Source organism: Hetaerina americana, unplaced genomic scaffold (assembly GCF_022747635.1).
Source record: "Hetaerina americana unplaced genomic scaffold, ioHetAmer1.1.p SCAF_2, whole genome shotgun sequence".
NCBI classification, from domain to species: domain Eukaryota; kingdom Metazoa; phylum Arthropoda; class Insecta; order Odonata; family Calopterygidae; genus Hetaerina; species Hetaerina americana.
The window spans coordinates 88,538,102-88,563,442 of record NW_027286763.1 but is presented as its reverse complement, the minus strand read 5'-3'; the positions used below and the strand labels follow the sequence as shown (position 1 = coordinate 88,563,442).

Sequence of the window (25,341 nt, the reverse complement as noted above, 5' to 3'; positions counted from 1 at the left end):
ATGATAATGGTCTCTCACATTTGTCATTCGAGTTCAATTCAAAATCTTTTGAACCAAAGGTTCCCTTGACCCGTCCCATGTCCCTCAAAATCATTCTCCGGAAAGTACCGCAAACGAGATATCCTGAAATTATTTTGTGCAAAACAGTTTACTTCATTATGGGTTTTTCTCTCAGATTTTCTCATGTCTTCTGGATTATTGGTACGTTACAAACATAGCATTTTAAGGCATGGCTTTGTGGAATTCCTTCATGATGAGGGTAGAAAAAGAAACTTTGCACTTCCACATAAAGATTTAATACTTCACACGACCGATGATGATGCCTAGCATCGAAACCATGGTCGTGTAAAGTATTAAGTCTTTATGTGAAAGCGCAAAGTTTCTTTTTCTACCCTCATCGGTACGTTATGTTGAATATCGTTAATCATGTTTTTATTTGTTAAATCCACCACTAATATAAGTAAAGCCATGGATTATCTTCAAATTAGGCTTATACGATAAGGTAAGAGGAGGAGTTAAAAGGATATTTGAATATTTATGAAATTTTAAAACTTGTGCACAAGAGCAGAAGACGTATTTTTCTATTGATGATGCGGCAACCTCCAAGCTCCGGAACATTGGTGACTGGCACAATATTCTTTTCCCTTGTTTTTGTCTTCCATAAAAACTGTACAAGAGAAATTTATAAATAATATAGAAGCACTCACGAGAGCAATATAGGGTCTGTCCCAAAAAGTAACTAAATAATTTTTCCTGGCAAAGCAAACGACTGGAGTAGGACGATTTGAGGTGAAAAAAATGGTGAGTGGTCTTGGAAAATAAACAAGACCGGTCTCGGTAGTCTGCGGGCCGTTAGTATCTGCGGATTGCTGCCACACTGAACCCCTGTTCGACGGTAACGCCACGAATTCACGATGCTACTTTCCATGGAGCAATGATATGCGATAAAATTTTGTGTTAAATTCGGGAGGGTTCGGAGACCATGACCATGGTTAAGGATGCTTATGGGGATGGAGAAATGTCCCAAGTGACGGTTTTCTGTTTGCACTGGATGTTCTGGAAGAGTAACGAGGAGGTTGACGATAAGGAATTTTTAAAATTACTTATACATTTATTTCGAAAGGTATGCAGACCGCTTGTATGAAAGTTACCCCAATCTTGCGGAAAATGAAATAATCTCATAATCCAAATGTAATTTTGCATTCGAAATACCTGCACGTTCAGCAGCTATGAAGAATTTATTGATGAAAAATTCTGAAAGGTTATAGGTTTTGGTTTAGTTTTATTGATTACCTTTCATATCAACAGCTAATCCATTTTCAAGACACCTATTAACCGAACCTACTACCGGTGGCGTTAATCATCTGAGAAAGACTAATTTGAACAACTGAATACTTGCTCTCGCAACTAAATACTGAAGCCGCCCATAGCCAGGACAACTTAATTTAGGCTATAGAAATCAATGAAGCAAACACGGCATCCCAATATTCACTGATTTCTTCACATACTATATTTCAGAAAATTCAATCAGTGATATCTCATATTCAGTTTAAGCACTTTAGACATACCTTACACGTATCTTTACCACCGCAGAGCCTTCCAGCACAAACCATCGTAGAGTCGACTCCTCGGTCTAATGCGCCTTGAGGTTTGATTAATTGAGGATAGGTCTCGTTGCAGTGGAATCTTTTTAATATTTTTAAGCTGACTTTCAACAATATTGGACTGGTATCGCCATCTGCAGAATTAAATTTAAACATCAAATAGAACATTTAATAGGCAATGAAAAGTGTGTGCCTCACATCTCATGTAATAACGAAAAGTGCATCAAGGAAAATAGGGAAATGGCGTAGCATATACCCTGAAAATTAAATAACAAAAATGTGTATTCTAAGGCTTAATTATTTGAATATAAAAATGAAACAATTACAATGCATATTAGACATTTTTGGGCGATAGCATTTTTACATAATAATTTGAACCTGGGACGCATATATATATATATATATAAATACATATATATATATAAATATATATATATATATATATATACACAAATATGTGTTTGTGTATTAATTTAGGTATTCACTCACGGAATATATTCATGGAAGTGAATATAACAATTGTTACAGGTCTGTATGGCGTAAAATACGTAAACTAAACAAAAAATTGATACTCAAGATTACCCAGCACCTCTTTCAGCGGAAGGAAGAAGTCTGAAAGCAGATCTAAAGGGCAGGAGGGGATGGCTAATATGGGGAAATATGAGGGAGGAGGGGTATTGCGTCGGGCGAGTTTTAGGGTAGGAGTGAGTTCGGAAAGTGGGAGAGTACCCCCTAGTGGGCAAGGTTCAAGCATGCTCCTAAGAGCCAATTGCTAATCTCTTCAAGGATTTAGAGTTGGAAAGGTATGCTTGATAGGGGAGGCGGGCAATTATCGAGACGTAATTGCGCCAAGGATGGCAGCTGGCATCCTGCTGCCAACCCACACACATTAAACTCTCTCCTCCGTACTCACCCTCCGGCCGAAGTAACCGAATCGGCAACTATCCCCACTTCCTTGATGGTTTTATTTTATCAATCTATCAGCAATCGCTTCCACATGAATAGTTAAGTTTTGGCAATAATTTGTTAACGTTAATATCATGCCGTGAATGTATTCCCACGATCCGTATGCCCACTCACTAGGCTCTGTTTGTCCCCAGCCGGTCGCAATAGCTTTCATTGAGCGCGCCGATCTATCCTTCGACGGCAGGCAGATTGGATGAAGCTGTTTGCTGACGGTTGGCAGGGCGCGCGGCTCCAGTGCCGGACCTATTTCCAAGAGGGCCACGTCGTTGTACTTGGAGCTGTATCGGTAATCTTGATGTGGAATGCGGCGAATAACGGGGTGTGTTTGCCCTCTCACCGAGTTATCCAATTCCTCCGTGGCCAAGCGAACCCATCTGGCAGGTTCCCTAAAGAATATTGGAAAGTGTGGCGAAAAAATAGATACAAGCGTTAAATTTTCCACCTGAGTGAAGTCTTAGAAAATAATAATAGGTCTAAAAATCCACTTTCTCTTGGTGGGTGGTAACATTATCCAAACTAACACCATTATTTCCATTAATTTCGTGGAGGATGGCCTAATACTCTCATTAAATTGGAAATGATTATTTATCCACCTTTATAACAGATGAAGAAATACTTTCGCCCATATTTCTTTCTACATTAGATTTTGAATTGCGATTAAAAATCTCTCACTTCCTCGTTGAAATTAATGAGGTCAGCATATGGATAGGTTACCTGTACATAGAGGCGCCATTACCTTTACTGTTGCTCAGAAAATGCAATTATAAGTCTATCGTTCAATTGTTGGTCATTGAAGGCGACCGACACCTGTGGTCATCAGTGATAGTTAGATAATTTGATAGATGTGGGCTTTTCAGGGAATCGGGGAAGGGTGGATGGAAATCTGGCGTCGGCATTAGTCTAGTCTAATCTTGTCAGCATCAGTCACATCATGGCTGGCGTTCTAAAACCACCCGCCATGTTCCCTTGAGTACGGTGGCGGGGTATCGTGTAGATAAAGTCAATACAAATAATATTTTTTGAATTGTACGTTCTGCATGCAAATAATTCAAACTGGTAATTAGTGACTGTATTGAATGTGAGTCTGTCCTATTTAATGGTTTTCCTTATTTATTTTCTTAGTGTAACCAGTGAAGTAGTTACCACGGTGTAAGTTTCGTAATGTGTATAACGGATGTTGCTCGCCCGCCTTGCAATCGCTCTTTCGGTGGATTTCGGGGTGCTTTTTTCATGTGGAAGTAGCAGAGTAGAAGTAGAATGGCTGGTGACTTAACATCCTCTGCCACATGTTCTTACAACGGCTCGAATGATAGTGTATTAGTATGTTCTCTCGGCTGAATCCGACCAGGGTTTCTCATTTAGTATTTAATCTGGCGTACTCCACTTGAGGTGATCTCCTAATGGCACCCAAGTAGGGATGAGAACCCCTAAAAAATTCTACTACCTCCAGGTTTTGAACTTTGTCCCTCTCAATAGAAAGTTCAACACAGCATCCTCTTTTGTTAATTGTAGTGCATACTTATGAATGAGACATTTAAGATTCCTCCCGTCCCTGGAGTCCTGGATCGCGTCCTACCGTCAAAAGTTGTAAAAAGCACGGGTGGTCAACATCATACTTAGCAATGCGTGTGCTCTCATGTCGGAAATTAATCCAAGTATTGATCCATTTCAAGATTAGAGTGGCGTCTCAGGCAGAATATTTAGGGGAAATACCATATTGAAAGTTGAACAGAAAACCCCTAAACACGTAGGGGTCTTTTGTTCCCTGCTCCTCAATCTACCCATTGGCTCCTCGGTCTCCACTGTACGGGAAATCGGTAAAAATCACGTCAGGGGTTGACTGATGTTTGACATAGATATTTCTATTATTGCTTTGTTACTTTGAGGCCCCTAAATGAGTAACGGCACGCATGAGCGTCGGCTGGAAAATAATACAATCATCACAGTGAAGGAGTTACGTCAGGAAAATGACCCAATCCGCATAGCGGCATGATGTTGCAGAATTTCTAACTGAAAAGCTACCTGTAGATAAAATTTTATGCAATGTAATGACAAAGCAGAAATGAGATCACTAATAAAGTCGAAGTCTGAAGACTAGAGAGACTAAAATTGTGTGAGGAAGAGTTTTTATGGACATTCATGGCTTTTAAGATGGAGGAATTCAGCCGAAATATTTTGTAATATTAGCGTTAGTTTCCATAGAAAAGCAACCGTATGCTAGGACTACAGAAAAATAAGTTTTACATTCGCGCACAGCTTAACAAGATTCTCAGATCATTAATAAGAGGATGGAGAGCAAGATAAAAGATTTATTGGGGGATGATCAGTTTGGTTTCAGGGAGGACAGAGGCACGCGTGATGACGTTTCATTGTTGAGATCACTGATTGAAAGGGACGTGGAATGCAATTAGGATGTACATTTTTGTAAGTATGATAGATTTCGAGAAAGTGTTGGATAGGGTGAATTGGGTACAGTTAATGTAAAGTAAAGGTGCATGTGTTTGTTAGTTGATAGTATATGTATTTCCATGCATGTAAGTTAAAAAGGCTTTTGTATGAATGTATATGTCAATAGTGTATATATATGTAGGTTAGAATAAATTATTAATTTATTTTATTTAAATTATTAATTTATTATAAATTAAATATTGATTTTGCATGTGGTTTTGTTCTCTCTTACTGGTGGTGACCTAACACCCCCCGCCATACGCACTTTCACTGGCTTGCGGGGTATTATGTAGATTTAATGATTGCATCACAGAATAAAGGAGTCGATTTAAGGGCTAGGCGACTTATCCGTAAACTACACATGTCAAACACTACCAAGGTGTTTGAGGTGGATGGGAAGTCGGGATGGGCAGTAAGAGGGGGCGCGGGATAGAGCTGTAAATTATCACCTGTATTTTCCAGTACCCATGGAGGAAATGTTAAAAGTAGCCTAGGAATAACTGGAGACAGGATAGGGAATTAATGAAATCAGTTAGATTTGCGAATGATAAAGCTCAGCTGTTAGCCAACGGGTTACAATCATTGCTAAGACCATTGGAAAACCAGTGTGATACGTATGGAATAAGAATCAATCCAAACAAGTCAGAGATTATTAGATTTGCGAGAAAGAGGAAAGCCAAGTTGAACATCAAAATATGAGGGCATAAACTAGAGCGGGTAAAACAGTTTACCAGCCAGTTTAGAAGTGTTCTGGTCCAAAATGGTCCGAGTAGTAAGGAGATAGGACGAAGAATTGCGAAGAAGGCAAAGACGTTTTTACAAGAAGGTGGGAATTTATGAAATGGACGTTAGATAAAGATGGTAAGTAAAGACTCGTTAACATTTTGGTTTGGAGCGTGGCATTGGGCGTCTCGTAAACTTGGTTGTTGAAGCAAGGTGATAGGCAGAGGTTAGTGGCTTTTGAGATGTGGATATGAAGAAGGATGGAAAAAGTTTAATGGACGAAAATTAAAACAAATAAGTTCTAAGTATGGTGGTGGAGAAGAGGATTTTTTGGAAGTAATCTAAAGAAGGCAGAAGAAATGAGTGCAGAGCATTTTGATTGACGATGGAGTGCTGAAGATTACCTTTGATCTGGCATCACCTAAGATACGTGAAATGATTATATGAATAATACAGGTGGAATACTTACTGAGCGTAGCTATACAGGCAATGAGCAGCTGTCAAAATGAAGTTTTTGCTGATGAGAGAACCACCGCAATACCACATTGGCTCTTCTATTTTACCAAAGCCGATAGCTGCCTGAAAAAAGATATTCTTTCCTTAAAAGTCACAACTCTGAAAAAATCTATTTCAGCGGCAAATATGCTGGTAAATTATTGGGATATGATTTCCAGAAAATTAAAGAACAATACCACATTTTAATTAAAATTTCACATCAAATTCTATAATTGTTAATGCAAATCTACATGCAAGAACATTATTAAACTTGCAGCTATAATGTTTCAATTAGTGTACCACTCCATGTTTTCGTGTAACCTATACCTGAATATTTGAGACCTAAATTAAGTAGTAACTTTTAATTTCAATCCTTCATTTCGACGTTTGCCGAAGAATATCTTTGGAGCTACTCAAAGATGAAATTTCATTAGTGTGTACTTTCATGTACAGTATGATTTTGACAGTGCATTTCTGCGGCATGATTTCTTTCCTGCAGTGCTTTTACGGTATGGCTTCGAGTCATGTCTTTAAGCTACCATTCAAGGATTTGAACATGCTGAGATTAACCTTCTTTATTTTCCAGAAGCGTTAAATACTCCCTCAAGTACAGTATCAAATTATTATTGTTAACTGTCTATTATTAACTCTGAATAATCTTACATAATTGTATAGATTTTAGGAGCTTATTATATTTTTTCATACCAAAAAACTTTCTATTTCCATCTATTCCTCTCAAAAATCCATATCTTCTATTACTACTGCCTTGCTTGATAACATACCTTGCCTTGCTTGCCCAAAGCTCTATAAATTTATAACTTTTAAAATCTCATTCTCATTGAATATTTCATCTTCCACACACTTTTCCTGCCTTTTATTATCATAACAAATTTCGATCTTCTGTCGTCTTGCCCAACTTTCTTTGATTTTCGTCCGTTCCATCAATTTTATTATCTTCGTCACTTGTCACAACCTGCTCCCAAAATTCGACAAGCCACGTTCGAGTTCTCTCATCGTTTTCACTAGTTTATGTTTCTGAATGGCCGATATCAGTGTTTTCAATAATCTTTCATTTAAGTCTTTGTTTCATGCGTCCATCCAATACATTTCACACTGATTCTTTGAATCAATCCTTTTAGTAACTAAATAGAGCTTGATTTTTCGCAAATCTAGTTCGCTTAATTAGCTGTCCACCTTTTTTCATTTCGATTTCCTGCACTTTCCATGCTCTACAGCAAGTTACTCTACGTACAGTCTAAAAAATACTGAAGAAAGCGGATAGATCCTCCATGTTTAGCGGACAGACCTTCCATAACCTATCGATGTTCATATTTATTCTAATTTTCCCGCACTTTTGCGTGCACTCCGAGTCAACTTTTAAATAATTGTCTAACAGTGCAGTCTTCTCCTACATTCTGTTATATGTCCATTGGTTTTATCTACTCTGACGCGCCAAATGCTTTCTCGATATGCACGACGCCAAACAAGTCATCTTGGATATAATCTATATTCCTTCTTTTAATAGTCTAATTACCACTATGGCTTCAGGCGTATTCCCCCATTCTGAAACCAGTTTGAACTCATTTTAATGAAGTTTGAAACGCAGCTGGAGAAATTATGTACACGTATCTTCAGGCTCAACCGTAAGTTATGGGTTGCGCTGCTCACATGTCATCAGGCTTTCGTCAAAAGGTACAATTTTCATGCGTGAGCAGATGAGCTTTGAAGATTCAATAGCCAGCAAGTGATACTTTATAGTCTAACTCGCCACTTCGTAGCGGGTAATTTATAGCTGACTTTGGGATTTTTGAAGAATTGTTAGTGCGTCCACGCATAATCAAGCCTCATATTATTCCCATGGGTACTTCACATGATTTCATAAACTTCATCTTTAAGAGTGTTTCAATTTAATATTCTCTCTTTCTCTACTTAAGCCTGCGAGAGAGCAAACTCAGCAGAATCTACTCGTCCGCAGTCCCTCAATAGCGTCCAATATATTTTAAGGGAATTCCCGTAAACACATGAAGCACAACTCAAAACTTGATGTTTATTGATTATATGCGAAGATAAACCAGGACAATTGAATATGACGACGGGTAAATAGCATAGGAAAACAAATACAAAGGCTATTTCAATAATGAAACAAAACGTTTGTGTCCACAACTGAAACAAAAAATTAAGAAATTTAAATTCATGCCATAGCCCAGGAATGCACGGTGATGTTGGACATATTTGAGTATAATTGGAATTTATATCAAGTTAAATTTTTCAAGAATAGCATAACCATTCTCTAAAACTGATGCCTTTAGTTTTTGGTATCCCAGTTATTCCTGTGAAGATAACTCATATGTAAGTTAGTTTTTATGACGAGCTCTTTTAAAACATTGTCTAAAAGCTTTTATTAATATTATATTTTGGCACTTTTAAATGTTCTAAACTAACTAATTACGTGTATTACATTTATACTGACGAGGGTATCTAGCCTGCAGAATGACTGGAACCCATGCATTGACAGACGTTAAAGACTTAGAGAGATTTTCCCTCAGTTTCATACTGATGATATAGTCGTATTAAGTCTTGTTATGACATTTAGCGTTGGTAAAATATTGCCGTTATGCATGGTTTGTTAATCTACGATCGGCCAGAAACTGATGTCATAATGGCATTCTCCTCATGGACGAAGCCACACTGAGACAATTAACTCCCCGCTAACTTTCCACGAAGAATTATGGTGAAATGCTTTGTGGGTATTATTTTCACCGTAACCATCAGGAATAGATAGCACATATTCATACCCAAGTAACCCTTGGTCAGTAAGTTGTTAAATTTTAATTCTAAATGGTCACTCCCAACCCATTCGTAGGTACATTTACGTTTGAGGTCTAACATCAACTTTCGCTTATACCTAGCTCTTTTTATGTTATTAGACAAAATCTGAGCTATTGGATTTTAATTGTAGGCATATATACACTACAGCACTCTAAGGGAAGGTATCTTTCTCTGGTGTGTGGAGAATCTCCGATTAAAAATTCCAGAAATAAAACGTGTTCTTTTCAAAGCACTATGCTCTGAAACCTTCGGCACCGTAGATTTGGATACACTTAACCTGCGCAATTTGCTGGATGCTAATTTATTTCAATGGCATTGGAACGTGTTAGAAATTCCCACACATTCAGATAGTTTCCATTGGGCGCGTGTGAGGCGAACGCAATGACCGCGAAAGGCAGGAGGAAATGGAGTTGACGAATGGCTCGTTTAGTCAACGGCTGATTTCGTAGATGATCATCATTGCGGAAAACGAGCTCTCACGGACAATGTCCAATGGCAAGAGAGAACACATGGTTTCCGGAAGGATGCGTAAGCAAATGAGTATGTAATCACTCTCCTGATTATGTTTTCTCACACATCCGGTTCCGCATACGATAGTGCTTTCCATCGACACCCCCTTTTCTCCCTCGAAATATCACGCACCGTACACGTAGGTGTTGTCACACATTATGAGAGAGTGAAGGCTTCCACGCCGCGTCACGTTGCGTGACGAAGAGGGGGGAAGGTTAAGATCATGCTTTGGTTACACGAGGTAAAAATAATCTACATACCTCATAAATGCTCTCTAGCCGTACTCTCACTATGCTCTGATACTGAAAATAACATGTATCTAATTAATCAGAGGCTACGATTTTTTAAACCTCATTTTGTTCCACAAACTTTGCGCTAACAGATGTTTAAATTGCCTTCTCCCCGCGTTTGGTATGCCAACGGAAAATCAATCGAATTTTAACCATTACGCTAAAGCAAATGTCCTTGTAACATTATCAAGAATGGGATCCTGAAATCAGCGTGACAAGGGTTAAGGTGAGGATCCCATCTTGTATGACGTATCCATTCGTTAATAAATAATTATCATATATATATATATATATATATATATATATATATATATATATATTTACTGTTTATTTATTTCTTTCTCACTAGATCATTTAGTTGCTGTCATTTTCCAGCTTTAACATTTATTGAGCATATAAAACCGCAGTTACCAACCCATATGTCAGTTTGATATTTAAGGGTAGACCTCCTATAATATTAACCCCAACAGCATGTGAAATTCACACATGAGGTTATAGGAGTAAGTTCCTTTCCCAGTGTTGTTTTTCAGGAATGTCTGGAAATCAAAAAGTCACTCGGCTTTTATGGAAAAGAGGGTACCCAGAGGCGTCCAGGAATCGAAACCGGGTCCTCCGGTCAGTAGTTAAACGCTCCACCCACTGGACTACCACGCCTCATACTCAAATTGTGTACGTGAGTATACATGCACATTATTTTATTAGTATATGCTCAATTTTCTGGTAAATTGGTTAAATCGCGTGAAATAAATTGATTTGAATATACCGTCCCATACACAAGCGGAAAGAAAAAGGATTCGTATTTGAATGTTGCACCAGTAATTCCCATAAACTTTGCATTGATTTTTCCCACTCGTTTCTCTCTTATTCTCGTTCAGCCTCGAATAATAGTAGAGAGGTTAAATCTAGAGATTTTATCGAGAATTCCTGACGGGTTTTTCAGTTAATCAGCTCGGATTGTTAATAATTTGAGGGATATGCCTCGTTAAATTTTTCCTTGGGTACTGGCTCATTTTACCTTCTCTAAACAGTATTTAAGGTGTGACCATTAATTATGAATAAATATATTTAGGAACTCAGATGGTAGGGGATCTGAAGGGTAGGTAAATGTTCTTAAGCTTACCATGTGAGGGAATTCCCCAGGCTTGGCGACCTCACCTCCAATGATGCCAGCAAATCCTGGGGCTACCATAGAGTATTTCTTACACCCTGCGACAAAAAAGGCATTAGCGTTTCTATATAATAGCAAATCAAGCTACTCTTATACTCTATGCTCTTCTAGCAGTCACATGCGTGCGAAGGTCGGGCCAAAGAATGTACTTTAGATTTGCATATAAATAAATATTTCAATCTAAAATATCTCGTAGGGGGTCAACATTTTCAAATAAAATGATACCACATTTATTAGAGCAAAACCATCAGAATATTATTCATTGCATAGTATTACGACTAATCTAATGTTTTAGTGATTTTATTTTATGGGTTAAGCTAATTATTAATTTTCATCCAATAGTTTAGCGTTCAAATTTAGCATTAGAGAATAAAATCGTTCTAGGTTTTTTTTATTTGGATTTGTGCAATGAATAGAATTGACATTTTGCTCTAAACTCTTTGAAGAGAGTTCACCGAAAGCTTCCGCCCTCTTAAAAAAAATACGGTTAAATCCCGGAAAAATAATTTTTCACCACGCTGAAAGGCTCCACCAACTCAATTACCAGATCTGAATCGTTTTCAATCACTGGCGAACCTTTTTTGCCAAATAAGAGAGATTCATCAGATATCCAGACTATAGGATTTTTCACTATTGATTTTTCTTGGAAATTAAATTTATCCAGTAATGTTCATTGTTTCTAATAGGCTAATCATTAAAATGCATAAAAGAGCGACATCGTAGAAATAAATAATTAGTAAAGGAAGTGCAAATGATCTCATAAAACGCATAATTAATCTGATGAATAAGTGATCGTAGTAGCACTTTTCCACTTGATAACATTTTTATTTTACGACCGGGTTTTGATGTATTACATCATCATCAGATGATAATGTAATACATCGGAACCCGGTCGTAAAATAAAAATGTTATCAAGTGGAAAAGTGCTACGGTCAGTTATTCATTATGTTCGACTTCCACCAGGTCACGCCTGAAGCTACTCAGAATTCATCTAATGTAAGAGCTACACACATTTGTGTGCATGGACGCAACGATCTGCGAGCATCAATGTAGAACAAATAAGATTGGTATAAAACGTTAATATTTTGCTCAAACTCGCTTTTATTTTCTCATGGATATAACGAAAATATATATGGGAGAGTTCACTCACAATTTCAAAATTTCTTCACGAAAACTCTTGGATTTTAGGGAATTTCTAACTAGAACTAAATAATATATCCAGTCTGCGGCTGTAAATATTTCCCTTTCCAGCCCTCACTTTATCAGCATACTCTGACAATCGAGATAACGTTGATGGCATACCTCAAGGAAACTTCCTCCCTCGACATTCAGTGAATGAAATTCATTCAACCGGCCTTATCTTCCCTTGCGAATACCCTCCCATTGGTTTTGCGATAGACTGTATTATATCGAATTGGTATTAGTTATTTATATTTTTAATACTACTATTATTATATTAATTAAATTGGCTAATTAGGGGCTAAAAATAAAAAATGTACTTTTGAAATTAATGCATGTACTTCGTACTCAAGTCTCCAGTTATAGATTAACTGTAGATGTATGCACTGATGCTTTGTTCCCTGAGATGTTTTACAGCGAAATTCATTATGTAATCCATTGGAAATACTTGGTAATAAGGAAAGATATATTTTCAAGCTTACAACGCCTGGCTTTGTCTCCTGGTTTGACTTTTGATTCACTGGTCGTAGAGGCTGCGGTGGTGGATGTTGTCTGTACGGCTTTCTCCGGGAGGGGGCAGCATATTAAAATACCAGTCCAATGGAACCCACAGAGGCGGTTAACTAGTAAACCCCTGGAGACACCCGATCCAGAAGAACAGAGATAAATTGGTCGACATGTTCCTTCTCTGCCAAATGCATCGTAACATTTGTCGCCTGTTTGGAAAGAGGAGAATTACACCAGAATGTTATTGGCTAACGATAAAGTAGGAAGGCAACTTCTTAATAAGCAATAAAAAAGACGTTTGTAAAAATATTAATACGCTAGCGTGCGCAAAACCTCCTCTAAGCTCGTGCGTTTTAGTAATTCTCAAGTTGTGCTGTTTTTTCATGAAAAGTTTAGAGAAGACAAATATACATTTCTTGAAATCTCGTACCTTTCGTACTCGTAATCTGAAAGAAGGAGACGGTTGGAGATAAGAGCAATTTGTACACCGAAGTAATCAATCCCCCAATTTCTCATCCGATATCGATTTATTCTTGATAAACATTCCTGAATCATAAAACGCCCGTGTTTCTGAGAAATATAGATAGATAGATAGTGGTCTTTATTTGGGTGAAATTGAGGCCAAATGGTCCCTTCTTCCATTTAACCCCAAATATAGCAACCAAATCCGTCAGTAGGAAGTTACATAGTGAGTATAAGAGAAGTGGAAATAGATGATCATTACCATAAGGGTTTCCTAATTTATGGCATTTGAACCATGCATTCTGACAGAAATATGCGGATATTTATCAAATGTAGTAATAGCTAAACGGCATATAAGAGTTAACTTGGTTAGCCCTGACAATACTTTTCCACGTTCTCTTATGTAAATACCGCAGGAAAATTAGTGAATCATCCGAAGCTTGTGATAAGTGAGATAAGAACTCTCCTATTCTTGAACCCTAGACTAAATAAAAATGCATGCATTAGCGAGAGGGAAGCAAGTTCGTCTTACTGAAATTCCTGTTTTTCTAATGGAGTTTTGGGGACAAATAATTATAAAATCACAAGGTCTCGGTTTAATTACAGAGGCGACCGTGACAGAACACGGGGGCGCTCTAACTAGAAGTCAAATACCCCATTTACCTGTTTATCATGCCAACCGCCTAGTAGAAAGAAAATTTCATTAATCGCAGTTTTAAAAGTAACTGGTTAGAAGGTGCTGGAAGTTGAATAGAAGTTAGCGATTGAATGCCGCGTGCAAAAATACATCGTATATCCGGGTACATATGCGAATTATGTATTGATGAATTTCACTCGATTTTCCAAATAAATTCGCTGTGCTTACGAAATCACTAAATTATGTATATAAATCACTAAATTATGTATATTTATATAAAAATTAAGCGGAAACCTAATTCCTAAAATAAAACTGGTAACTTGCAAAAGACTTCGGCTAGGAATGGATTTTTTTTAATGTATTCAATGATTGGTCGACTAATAGCAAGTGTTTTGGTTAATGCAAATGTCCTTTGGTCATGTGCCTAATGAATCCGAATACGAGAAATGCTCTCAGCGGTGTAATAACTCAGTAAACAAAATTCTTCCAATACTATGCATGCGGCCTGTATTGCAGATGCCGTATTTTTATATGATAATAATATGAATAATAGCCATAATCTCAGAGCAATAATAGCAAAGTATTAAATTAGACAACATTTATTTTCGTGAATTGTAAAATTACTATCTTAAGCTCGTCAAGGGTTAATTTCATAGGATCAACGTTTGCTTGATAATCTAAGCATAGATTCACCGAGTAATAAAATTAACTCCACAAGTAAATATCAAATACTTACCCGGCAGGCGCTGTGACAAAATATGGACCACGGATGATATAAATAATAGGGAGATGAGCCCCAAGTAGCAAGCCATTGCCTGCACAGACTTCACGCCTTCTCAGATCCAGGAAAAGTTAATAATGTAGCATCGAGAGTGCTGACTTCCTTTTATCCGATGTGTCCCACACATTTTATCACCGCACGATGCAGATAACGCGCATCCTTCTTAGGGGATTCCCGTGGGTAATGGCTTTGGGCTAGGAAGAGTCACCCATTGACAATAAAAATAGAAGTAAAATTTGACCAAAATTTGACCAAAATATGATCCAAGATTTCCTACCTACAAAGGACCAAACGATTACATAGTAATAGATAAACGAAACGTGAGTCAGTAATATTTATTATTGTATACTCCTTTTCAAGGTTGTTGCTTTATAGAGGGTGATCCAAGTGATTGACAAATCTACTCCAAAATTAAGAGAACATCGGTAACACAGCAGATAACAAGCGTCTTTTAAAATGTCATTCCTCTTCGCCAAGATATAAATAAAATGATCATCTCTTGTCCCTGGCGTTGCAGACTATGTTTCCGATTAGAAAGAAAAGACGTTATTTTTGCAGTCATGTAATTGTGGGTAAATGCAGCTTTGTGATTTTCGGAGGATTTTCGTCATTATGGTGTAATTCACTGATTTTTTTATGTCACTTATTCTCAATATTTGGCAAAATTCAGTGAGTGGTGATCCTATACCGATGTTGTTTAATTTTTTATGTCGTGGTTTATTTTTAAATATCATATAAAAATTATTTAGTTAGTCAACATAATGATATATATCCATTACCGAGTTTAGTGATCATGTATTATTTGCTAATACATCTTCCGTTCCATAGTTCCTGTTATTTATTTCAACATCGACTATACGGGCTGCGACTAAAATATATTTCATGGAATAAAAAATTAAAATTTAGTTCATTAGAGTTAGAAAGTAGAACTCCTTCCTGAATACGAACTATTCCAAAATTTGTTCATCATAAATTAACAAGCATTTTACATAAAACACTAACTTCGTATTTAATTTATTCAAAAGGTAAATTTACTAAAGAGATGAGAGACTAAGAATGTCGGTCCAGGAAACAAATCACTATTTGGTAGTTTCAAGAGTAGATCTGGAGAGGTGGGACCAAACGGTGTGTGGATGCCAACAGAAGAATTATTGAGATAAGATGAGATATATCAAGAAAATTGCGCTTTTCTAAGGCTACTAGAATGTTTATATGTGAGTGTACGTTCTCTTTCCCACATTATTATAGTGATGTTAAACTTGAGTATGACAGAATAAGCTTTAGTATTAGCTAAATGTGGTGAGTTTGGGGTACTTGAGTAGAGTTTGCGGCCAAAATGGAAGAGATAGACACGGTCCAGAATGAGTTGGTCATGAAAGAATCTGGATTTCATACACCGGAAATAGAAAAGTGTGAAATATTTGTGCCTTGCTGGTATAGTTAAGAGATTGGATGAGACTCAAAGCACTAAAACATTCGTGAGAGTAGTAATTGGTTTGAGGACCAAGGACAGTCCGAGAAAATCATGAATGTTAAAAATAAACGATGAAAACAAGGAGTATGGTCTCTGGTGCAGAAGATTATGTGTGAAATAATGGATAATTGTGACATAGATGAAATATTAACATGGGGATAGGCAATATTCTGAGATTAGCACCTCGAAAAAAAGCATTTTAAGCGTTATCATCCATCCAAAAAAGCGAAAAAATAATTTTTCCTCGTTGGAAAGCGGCACGGCGTCCCTCATCATATTTTTAAATAATCAAATGCCATTATTTTTCACTTTCAAATTGTTCGCATTCTTGTCCCCTTTCGTTCGCTGCCATCTGAAGACAGATTTTTAATATAATCTACAATATGTTGTATAAACAATAAAGACATGCATACATCAACGATATAAAAAGTAACGAGGACCCTTAGGATAGTCTTTTGTATTTCCCAGTCCATAAGAGAGAGCAAAGACATTTTTGCACAAGTACGACTTAAATGACCGATTTTTGCACTACAAACATAATAAATATCTATTGAAAACACCACTGATTTTGGCCAAATAAGAATAAAGTTAAGCTGACGGGTTGCGGATGGCCAATGATTGCGGAGAAATACGAGGTTTGGGACGAGGAAAAGGTGAAAATTGCAATGGAAAATGGTAGAAATCTCTCGCAGGAGAATCGCTGACGAATACACATTAATAACTTTTCCCATTCATTTTATTGCAATATTTTATTGCTTTACACTAAAGCTGAGGAATATTCTTTCTTTGGGAGGAAATAATTTAATGCTTATATTAAGTTAAATATAATAATAGTTCAGTTCAATAAGATGGCTTAGGCCTCCAGGTCACAAAACAGGAAGTCTGAAAATTTCCATATAGCATCTTTGAAAGAAGTACATGCATGCATAGCAGTGGTCATATTTTTCTTAGTCGAAGTGTCTTAACCCGACCAGTTCAAAATTGAGCGAAATATCAATGTTGACTTTGAATTTAACTACCGCAAGAGAAGCTACCAGACGGGTTCCATGCCAACCCCCCCCCCTCTTGGATCCATCCTTTGCCTGAATGTACTTCATGTAAGACCGAGTTTCATGAGTGCTTCATGATGAAAGTTCCTCACCAACAAATTGAGGCTCAATTTATCGCACTCAGGGTCAATTCAAGTATTAACTAAGTACTTTTAACTCTTCATCCCGTAACATGTTTGTATGAAATGCAGTTAAACTCATTTCATTTCAACATTAATACGTATGTTTATATTTGATTGAGCGCCGCCTTTATCATTTTAGTTTAAAGTTAATAATTACTATTATGGTGTGGTGATGACAAAATATCTATCCTCAATCAAACCTGAACCCGTTCTTCCACACGATAGTCGGTTTGCTATACCCCAAAAGGCTATCGCGACACGTTCCTTTCTGTGTAAGTCAGGATCGCTTGTCAGAAAGCAATTTTCCTCCATAATACAGTCTGCGATCATGAGTGTTGGAAACTCTCCTTCTGGCTCAAGCTGATATCAAGAATCGCGTTATTTCGAGTTCCTCGGGCCGAAATATAATAAAGAGTGATAGAAAAGTTGTTATCCATTACTAGTTTGTCGATTCGACTCTCACCTTATTAATATTTACCATTATTCATTGCCGCCCTTTCGGTGTGAAGCCTTAAGGCAGGTTATTATTGTCCATTTATTGTCCAGAGGATCAATCCCAAGAAATGCGAAGCCTTAAGGTATGTTTCCAGTCATTATCTGGAGGAATAGTCTTCTTCTGGATTTCGGAGCAGTATACTATGTAGTTTATTTGGAAGCAGTTCCCCATTAAAAATTATTTCGTTTTTTCTAGGGAAATGCTCTCTAAGGGAAAAGAATGTGCTCCCTTTTGCGGAAACCACAAATGTAAAAAGAAGAAACTCTTGAATAATAACTTTAATCTCGAACCGTGAATCAGAAACAATCCTCAAAACCGCATCCCACAACTAAAAGCATTCGCTTGAAGAATAATTTCCGCGTGTTCATTAAAGCGCTAATGCAAACAGCAATAAAACAATGATCGCAAAAGGTCCATTTCATGGATGTGAAATGCAATAATCACTTTTTTAATTACAACTGGAATTATATATGTTGTTTTCATTTGAGAAAAAATGATTAGTATGATATTTGTTGCCGTTTTCTTGAAATTTATCCGCGGACGACTGAGCATTTCTCGTGTATCTCTAAATGGCGACCACTTCCATGCATGTGTTGTCGCCTGCGATTATATTAACTATAGATGATTAAACTTTATCCAACCATCCAATACGTATATCCTTCAAAATTAAAATACCAATTAAATCTTGGTGAGATGAAAAAATATTTTTCGAGAAACTGGGTAACGTTGTGCGTCACCTGACGCCTACGGTAATTACATAAGAATCATATCACTAATTCTGCAAACATGAAGAAAAAATTAATCTGTTCGTCACTGTTTGAAAAATAAATTGCCAAAAACCTCATACCAGATAATAAAGTATTTTTTAATCTCTCATGTATCATGTCATGTGCTTCAAGTGTAAAATATACATAATTCAATAAAATACATTTACAAAACTTCCCTCATTCATTACCATAACTTTTTACATCACAGTTACTTCGTGTTGATGACAATACTGAGTACTGCGATAGGTCAGACACAAATCAAATAATTTTAATATTGAATACCCAGTTCCAGCCTCTTTCTGAGGTTTTTACGGATGGATTCCACAACCTTCCGAGGATGAAACGTTACATTACCCACTTCCTACGGAATAAAAGAAAGTACTGAATTTTGTAATGCACATCCATAACAATGACTTCATTATAAGGTTATATGCAGTAACAAATTACTTTTTCCCAAGTCTGCGTTATCAGTTGCTTTCACCCTTGTCTCCTTTCTTCGGGAAAAAATTTAATGATAAGCTGTTGATGCAATAGCGAAGACCAGTTGGTGGTGGTCCATCATTGAAGAGATGTCCCAGGTGAGCATTGCACTGAAATATATTTTCACACAAATACTGATAAATAATATGCTTTATTGTAAAGTATATTAAAAATTGGATAAAATTAACCAGGATATTTTTAAAGACTAAGATGAAGTCCAATGTGCTATAACATAGTTTTATTTAAGGTTGTGACCTTTCAGCGCAATGCCAAGTTGAGCGTACAACCATAAATGTTCACTCAATGCGTCAGAAATCAATATTTTTAAATACAAGTATAATTGGTTTTGTTTTTTTAAATTTTATTAAAATATTTTAACTCCTATAAGGGGATGTGTTATTTTAGCTTATCTAGAAATCATAATTATATTACGAAAAATATTGATAGACTTGAGGTTAGAATACTCATCGCGACTGGCATTCAGTCCCACCCGAAGTATCCTTCTGTTTTCCTTTCTACCACATCTGGTTGCGATTCTGGTATCGAATTCTTCAGGTCTCAGCAATTATTTTCCCTTACGACGAGTAAGAATCTTTATTCAAGAGGTTTTATTTTTTCGCGAAAGCAAAATCAGCCAGCTAAATCAACTGGATTAGTGGTACTGTTACATGTAGACTCTCCGTGAGCGGAGCACATGCTGTGAGAATATTCGTGAATTGATCGTGAATATAAAAACAACTTTTTAAATTGGAAAACTTATAAATTAAGCCATTCGTAGTCTTTCAGGCGGATTATATTTCTATATAAGAGATACCTGGCAATTTTTTTAAAGCTACTATTTTCGAGAAGTATTTTCAATTATTATTACAGAAATTACAAATTCTCAGCAAAGAGAAAAATGCTATCGAAGACATTTTTGAAAATATTAACTCAAATATTCCACCATAACACAACTTTAAAAACCGAGGTCGTGGACTCGCCTGCGCAAAACGTGTTAGCGCCAGGCATCTACTGGCCATACTGCTAACTTCTTGATGGATATGCCGAATTGCCGGATTCCGCTTCTCAGTTGTTTCGAACTTCCAAGTATTTCCATTCAAATTTTATAATACCTATGTGTCGGCCACTAACCAGGTGCAATAAATTTTGGTTAGCTTTATACTATATGCTTCAATATCGGCTGACGAAAGTTTGCTGAAGTCCGTGAGGTTACATTTTACATGGATAAACCAACATGAGATACTTAACGTTCACTGTTTCAGTGTAAATGACTTCATTGCTATTTTACACTATTTTTGGAAAACATACCATGGAATTCTCAAATCCAAGCCAAGTCGGAGGTTCAGTTGTGTTCGATGTAAATTATAGAGTTCATTGTTTGCAAATTTGAACCACAACTAACTAAGAGCAATCAGTGTGCAGGAAATTTGCAAATATTAATTTCCCTCTCCAACTGCCAGTGAAGTAATGTGGTTATCTACACTGGGTAAAAAGAGAGGGTGTACCTGAACTAGAATGTCCTCAGCACCGTCATAGTTCAACTAGTACCGTCTATATTTTTAGGATGGAATGTTTTGCACCTTTATGCAAGATTATGGCATCCTTTGAGGAATGTGTAATGTTAATTTTGAACATAATTAACATCATGTTGCAACCAAGGGATAAGTTTCTAAGAGATGGATAAATCAAGGTAATCTGTATTCCCTGGCCCTGTATTCACCTATGTGTAATAGGCTAAGAACCTGCTAGTACCAAGAATGATGTGTGAACTCTCGGAGGGTGTTGGGAAAAGGTATTTGAAATATATTAAAATCATGACTAGTTAATAAAAATATGAATGGCAAATTAGTTAGAATTGGAACTTCTAGTCTATGAGTCGCGTGGAAGACGTATTTTAAAGTCAAGCTGTGGTAATGTTGTTAAGTAAACAGTTTTATTAGCAATGACTAATTTTGTGTGCCAAAGAATGAGGATTCCAGTGAACAATTTACTTTTATGATAGACATGTAAGTAATATGTTTTCATTACATTTTATACATAACAATAAAACTTTGAGAGTTAGCTACGTGAAACAACTTGTCCTACCTTATTACAAAGAACCTCCGTTCTCAACATTCCATGACTTTTATCTGTTGTCAATTTCACCGGGCTATATTTATCTTCTTTTTGTGTAATCGACGAGTAGAACGACGGCCATCCACTTCCAGAGTCGTACTTCTGTTTGGAGCTGTTAAACATATGTAGAAATAGGGGTCTGATTAGACAAGATAATAAATTTTAAGTACATGTTCACTGGTATTTTTTCAAAGTAATGAATTTTCATTTTGGTCTCATACATTCGAACTTTCAGAACTCAAGTCATTTATGGTTTACCTGAACAGGGCTTCGGAGCAGCAAATGCATCGATAAATCCCTTCTTCATTGTGGTTGTAATATTTCCCACTAAATGGCTGTAATATTAAATTGAGATTAGCCTTTGGTCGCTGACTCAAGGAGCGTTTATGTGTTTATCCTCTTAAATTGTTGAGCACAAGTGCAAGTGTTAGAGGAGAGGTTGAAGTGCTTTAGATAAGAAGTGTCGCAGACGGTGGTCGGAAGAGTATTGCTCTATGACTTGGTATGGAACCCAGGAAACTATTTTGACTCTCAGAGGCAAGACTATTTTTGATCCCGTCTGTCTAAATGTGAACAAAGGCCCCGCCACTGCCTTTGTGCCTCTTGGATCACAACCGTAGCTAAGTAATCCAGGACAAAGTAATCAATAGAAAGGCAGGTTTGATTATTAAAGTAAATATAGTTTCTCGTAAATATAAATGGGAGAGAAACTCACGCGTTCTGTTCCTTTTTTACGAGTAACTGCATATTCTTCGTACGTCAACCTGTCTCGCCATTCTTCGTCGCTTATGTTCAGCCATGAATTTTTTTCATCTTTAAGTGATTTAGTTTTGTTGCTTGGTCCATCTAAACCGTTCCATAGTGGAAATAAATAAGAGAAAGCCTTAGATGTTTATTTTTTATGAGTAAATTAGCAACAGAAATAGGAATCAATAAGCTTTTTGACTCGTTTAAAGACAAAGAATTCCTTTCTTTAATACCCGATTTAAAACGAACAGTGCCATTCACTAAGATTTTTGTGTAGTTGAAATATTTTCTCTTGGCCAGCTCCCCTAAAATTGGCGCGATAGTCCTGAATATTGGTGACATCTCCTCAAAGGACTGAGGTGAACCTTTTCAGTCAATAGTGATAACGATTTTATTTACCAAGGAAACGGACTCGACTTCGATAAAACAAAGTCCTTTGAGTTATTTACAAAATATCAATAACCCGAACTGCGCGTTCTCATAAGTTTCCCTGCTGCGTAGGTACTATAATGGGGTTGGTTCTTGGCTTGGATCAGTGCTTATGACCCAAGTTTAACGAACCATCAAGCATTCATTGTATTATTATATACCCTCATGTGTGTGTGAAATTTTTATCGACTTAAAAAATACCCGTGAAATGTCTAGTTCTAATTGTTCGGAGGACGATCTAGAGGTAATTTAAATGAATGTAACATTCTACTCAATATTTGAAAAGTTGGTATTACTCCCGGCTCAATTTTCAAATCGTGCAAGAGCTGTACGTAATGAAGCAGTTGTAATTATGGCGTATCTCACTCGGAATTCCAAAAATCTACTACATTTCCATGGACCCTTTATTTATACAGGTCGTCGTATAAGCATGATATGCAGATAAATATTTTTGGGACTGGAATATGTTTTTCAGCAACCACCTACCTCATTCTCTTTTTCGTTAAATTTAAGCCCGTTAGTTGTTAGGTGAACTTCTAAGATTGACGCGGTGAAGTACCTATCCATGATTGAGCGGATTTAATTCGTCTTTAGATATAAAGAAAATGTAATTCCGCCAAGTTCGGTGGATAATCATGTTTCTTGAATGCATTTCTGATAATTTTGAATGATATCATATTGAAATAATCAAAAGTTTCTCATTATTTTGGCGGCTAACATGTGAACAAAATTTGATTTTGATGTTGCTCGCTTGCAGAAGGTGATTCACCCTCTGCCACACACATCAGTGACTTGTATGATACCATGTTGACGTAGATATGTGCGTTATTTTAGCTACTAACATCATTTTCATTTAACTGATGTTTTCAGAACACAAATATTTATGCTGCTTATTTTTTTTGCAAATATTCACTTCTTGCTACCAAACATTCTAATGTACTAATTATATATACTTTACTTGATTTTAATGAAAGCGTTAACTTTTTAATTCTGTATGCCTATTGAAAATATGTTTCTGTCAGTTATTGATAATTTTCATGATTTCAGTGCTTTATAAATACTCTCCTGTAATATGAAAATATTCAGAGTCACCACAAATTTTTCTTTGTTTATGCCTTCAATAATAATAGGTACAAATATTACATAATGCTAAAGTGATTCTCATGACACTTCTCATATAGGATAGTGTTTTTTAGTATACCTTTTCGCATTACAGATTCTATTTCTGTTAGTAGAAGTTGCCAAATGGGTAACTTTGTTCTTATTGGTTTTATTGCAATCATGTGGTGGCCAAAACTTTTAAATACTTAATATAAGAAACAATTTTCCATTCACATTCGAATAATACTTACAACAAAGTCAAAGTGTGAAATTTCTTAGGAGTCTCTTGTGCAGTAGGTTAATCAAGCAAGTAAGGTAGGGTGTGGCTGAGTACTAAAACTAGAGAGAGAATATTTTTTATAGAGATTTTTTAGTGCCTGTGTACTTTTGGAAGAGTATGTTTATTATTGAAAAAGTGTCAGGCTTTTAATTTTATGTCGTTATGACACATTCCGTGTTTCACATTTTTTTACCTACTATTTTAGTTTTGATGACATAATTATTGAGTAGAAAGTTGCTCTTAGTATAAAATGAAATATTATATTTGCCACATTATTATGAAATGAGGCAATACTATATAAACTAAGGTTCCTCATTGCTTTAATACAGGAGAAAGAAGGGCAAGATTACCAGGATGAATCATCGAAGGCACCACCTGATTATGAAACTAAAACAGAATTTGATACCATAAGAGAAGTCTTTGATAAGGTATAAAAAAATGCAAATTTTGTGAATTTGATGAGTGGTATTATTAGCATTGTAGAGTACTTATTTAAACTCTAGCTCTGCTACTTAAAACATGCTAAGGATAGAGTGCAAATCCCTTCTGCTTGTTTCTATACAAAACCTTGCTGAAGACTCACCTGTGTCTATTTTGTTAGTTCTTCTGGGAATATGATTTTCGTTCGAATAATGCTAGTTTTAAGTATCATTAATTTTCATATTGTTTTGTAACTCTGTGTAAAAACTCCACTATTTTCAGAACATATGCAATTATTTTAGGAGATGTCCGCTAAATTTGGAAAATGGTCACATATTGTGTTGATGCACTGAAATGAGGGTATTCGCTAAAATTGACAAATGGTGTATTCCCAACAAATTTTAGAGGCTATTTGAGTAGATAACCCTACAACTTTTAGTTGGTTTTTACCCATTGAATATGAACAAAATTTCAATATGATGCATTTCAACATGTATTGCTAGAATAGTTCAATAACTATTCAAGATAATTGAAAACCCCATTAAAAAAATTACATTATTTTGGAGGCAGAAGAGCCTACTTGCATTGTAACTAAACCAGGTGTCAGGTGAAAGTTGGCTTCTGAAGAGGTACTTTGATGGAAAAAAATCAACCACTGTAGAAAGATAAATATCTTCAAATGTGTGTGTACTATATGGTATACCTGTATAAGCTAAAAGTATAAAGTGCTGCAAAAGAGAATTGTGAATGTACTAAAAAATAACCAAATTGCTAAGATTGGTTCCAAATAAAATTTTATTAAATGTTCCGTTTTTCTTTCCTATTGTCATCGTGTAGGTAAGTTGTGATGCTCATGGTCTCAATTCAATTTTTCACCATAATGGTGTATTTTTGCAGGTCTTAGTGTTTACATTGATGATTTTAGGGAACAGTGGCTTTTCCCTCTGCAATTCTGTGATGAGGTAATTTATATGTAAAATGAACAAAGATATTTTTTCATAAATATAATGCTTGTTAATACTGAAGTAGCTTATTATTATACATGCACATAAACTTGGGAACATATATCACGCTGTATGGAATGATATCCAGAAAATAGATCATGTTTTACTGTCATTTGAATTGATAAGTATCAGATAAAAACAATGCATGGTCTAATATGAAGGTGGTTTGAAAAGGATGTGATGTGTTCAAAAAGTAATGGGAAAATTGTCATTTCGATTTTTGAGGCATAGTTCTCACCACAAATTCAAATGATTGAT

At 36.2% G+C, this 25,341-nt stretch overlaps 2 protein-coding genes and 1 long non-coding RNA gene across 4 annotated transcripts in view; 1 reads left to right on the top strand and 2 right to left on the bottom strand.

Annotated features, from left to right (window-relative positions):
- LOC139688168 (ovochymase-2-like) overlaps positions 1 to 12,939 on the bottom strand; it is a 31,619-nt gene extending 18,680 nt beyond the window's left edge. The window contains 5 exon segments of the mRNA XM_071585595.1: positions 1,569 to 1,738; positions 2,685 to 2,956; positions 6,211 to 6,320; positions 10,986 to 11,071; positions 12,695 to 12,939. Of these exon segments, the coding sequence (XP_071441696.1) occupies positions 1,569 to 1,738; positions 2,685 to 2,956; positions 6,211 to 6,320; positions 10,986 to 11,054 (621 nt within the window). The 5' untranslated portion in view covers positions 11,055 to 11,071; positions 12,695 to 12,939.
- Positions 12,940 to 18,592: 5,653 nt separating this feature from the next.
- Positions 18,593 to 22,363, bottom strand: LOC139688282 (peptide methionine sulfoxide reductase MsrB-like). 2 transcript variants are annotated; one of them, XM_071585768.1, is made up of 6 exons: positions 22,083 to 22,363; positions 21,818 to 21,948; positions 21,361 to 21,437; positions 21,073 to 21,214; positions 18,955 to 19,097; positions 18,593 to 18,868 (listed from the first exon to the last, which is right to left on the bottom strand). In XM_071585768.1, exons 1-5 carry the CDS (start codon positions 22,189 to 22,191, stop codon positions 18,975 to 18,977), a joined length of 582 nt encoding a protein of 193 aa, XP_071441869.1. In that variant the 5' UTR covers positions 22,192 to 22,363; the 3' UTR covers positions 18,593 to 18,868; positions 18,955 to 18,974. The 2 variants fall into 2 exon arrangements, with proteins under 2 accessions (XP_071441869.1, XP_071441868.1); XM_071585767.1 differs by having other exon boundaries at positions 18,593 to 19,097.
- Positions 21,652 to 24,887, top strand: LOC139688284 (uncharacterized). Its single transcript, XR_011700733.1, has 3 exons — positions 21,652 to 21,756; positions 23,989 to 24,087; positions 24,362 to 24,887. It is a non-coding gene; the product is annotated as an uncharacterized lncRNA (long non-coding RNA).
- The last annotated feature ends 454 nt before the right edge of the window (positions 24,888 to 25,341 follow it).

Excerpts from the sequence above, each read along its gene's own strand:
- LOC139688282 (XM_071585767.1), bottom strand. The coding sequence starts at position 22,191 with ATGTCACCAATATTCAGGACTATCGCGCCAATTTTAGGGGAGCTGGCC. Across the intron at positions 21,215-21,360 it reads TGCTCCGAAGCCCTGTTCAG|CTCCAAACAGAAGTACGACT; the intron begins GTAAACCATAAA and ends TATGTTTAACAG. Across the intron at positions 19,098-21,072 it reads CGGAGGTTCTTTGTAATAAG|TGCAATGCTCACCTGGGACA; the intron begins GTAGGACAAGTT and ends AATATATTTCAG.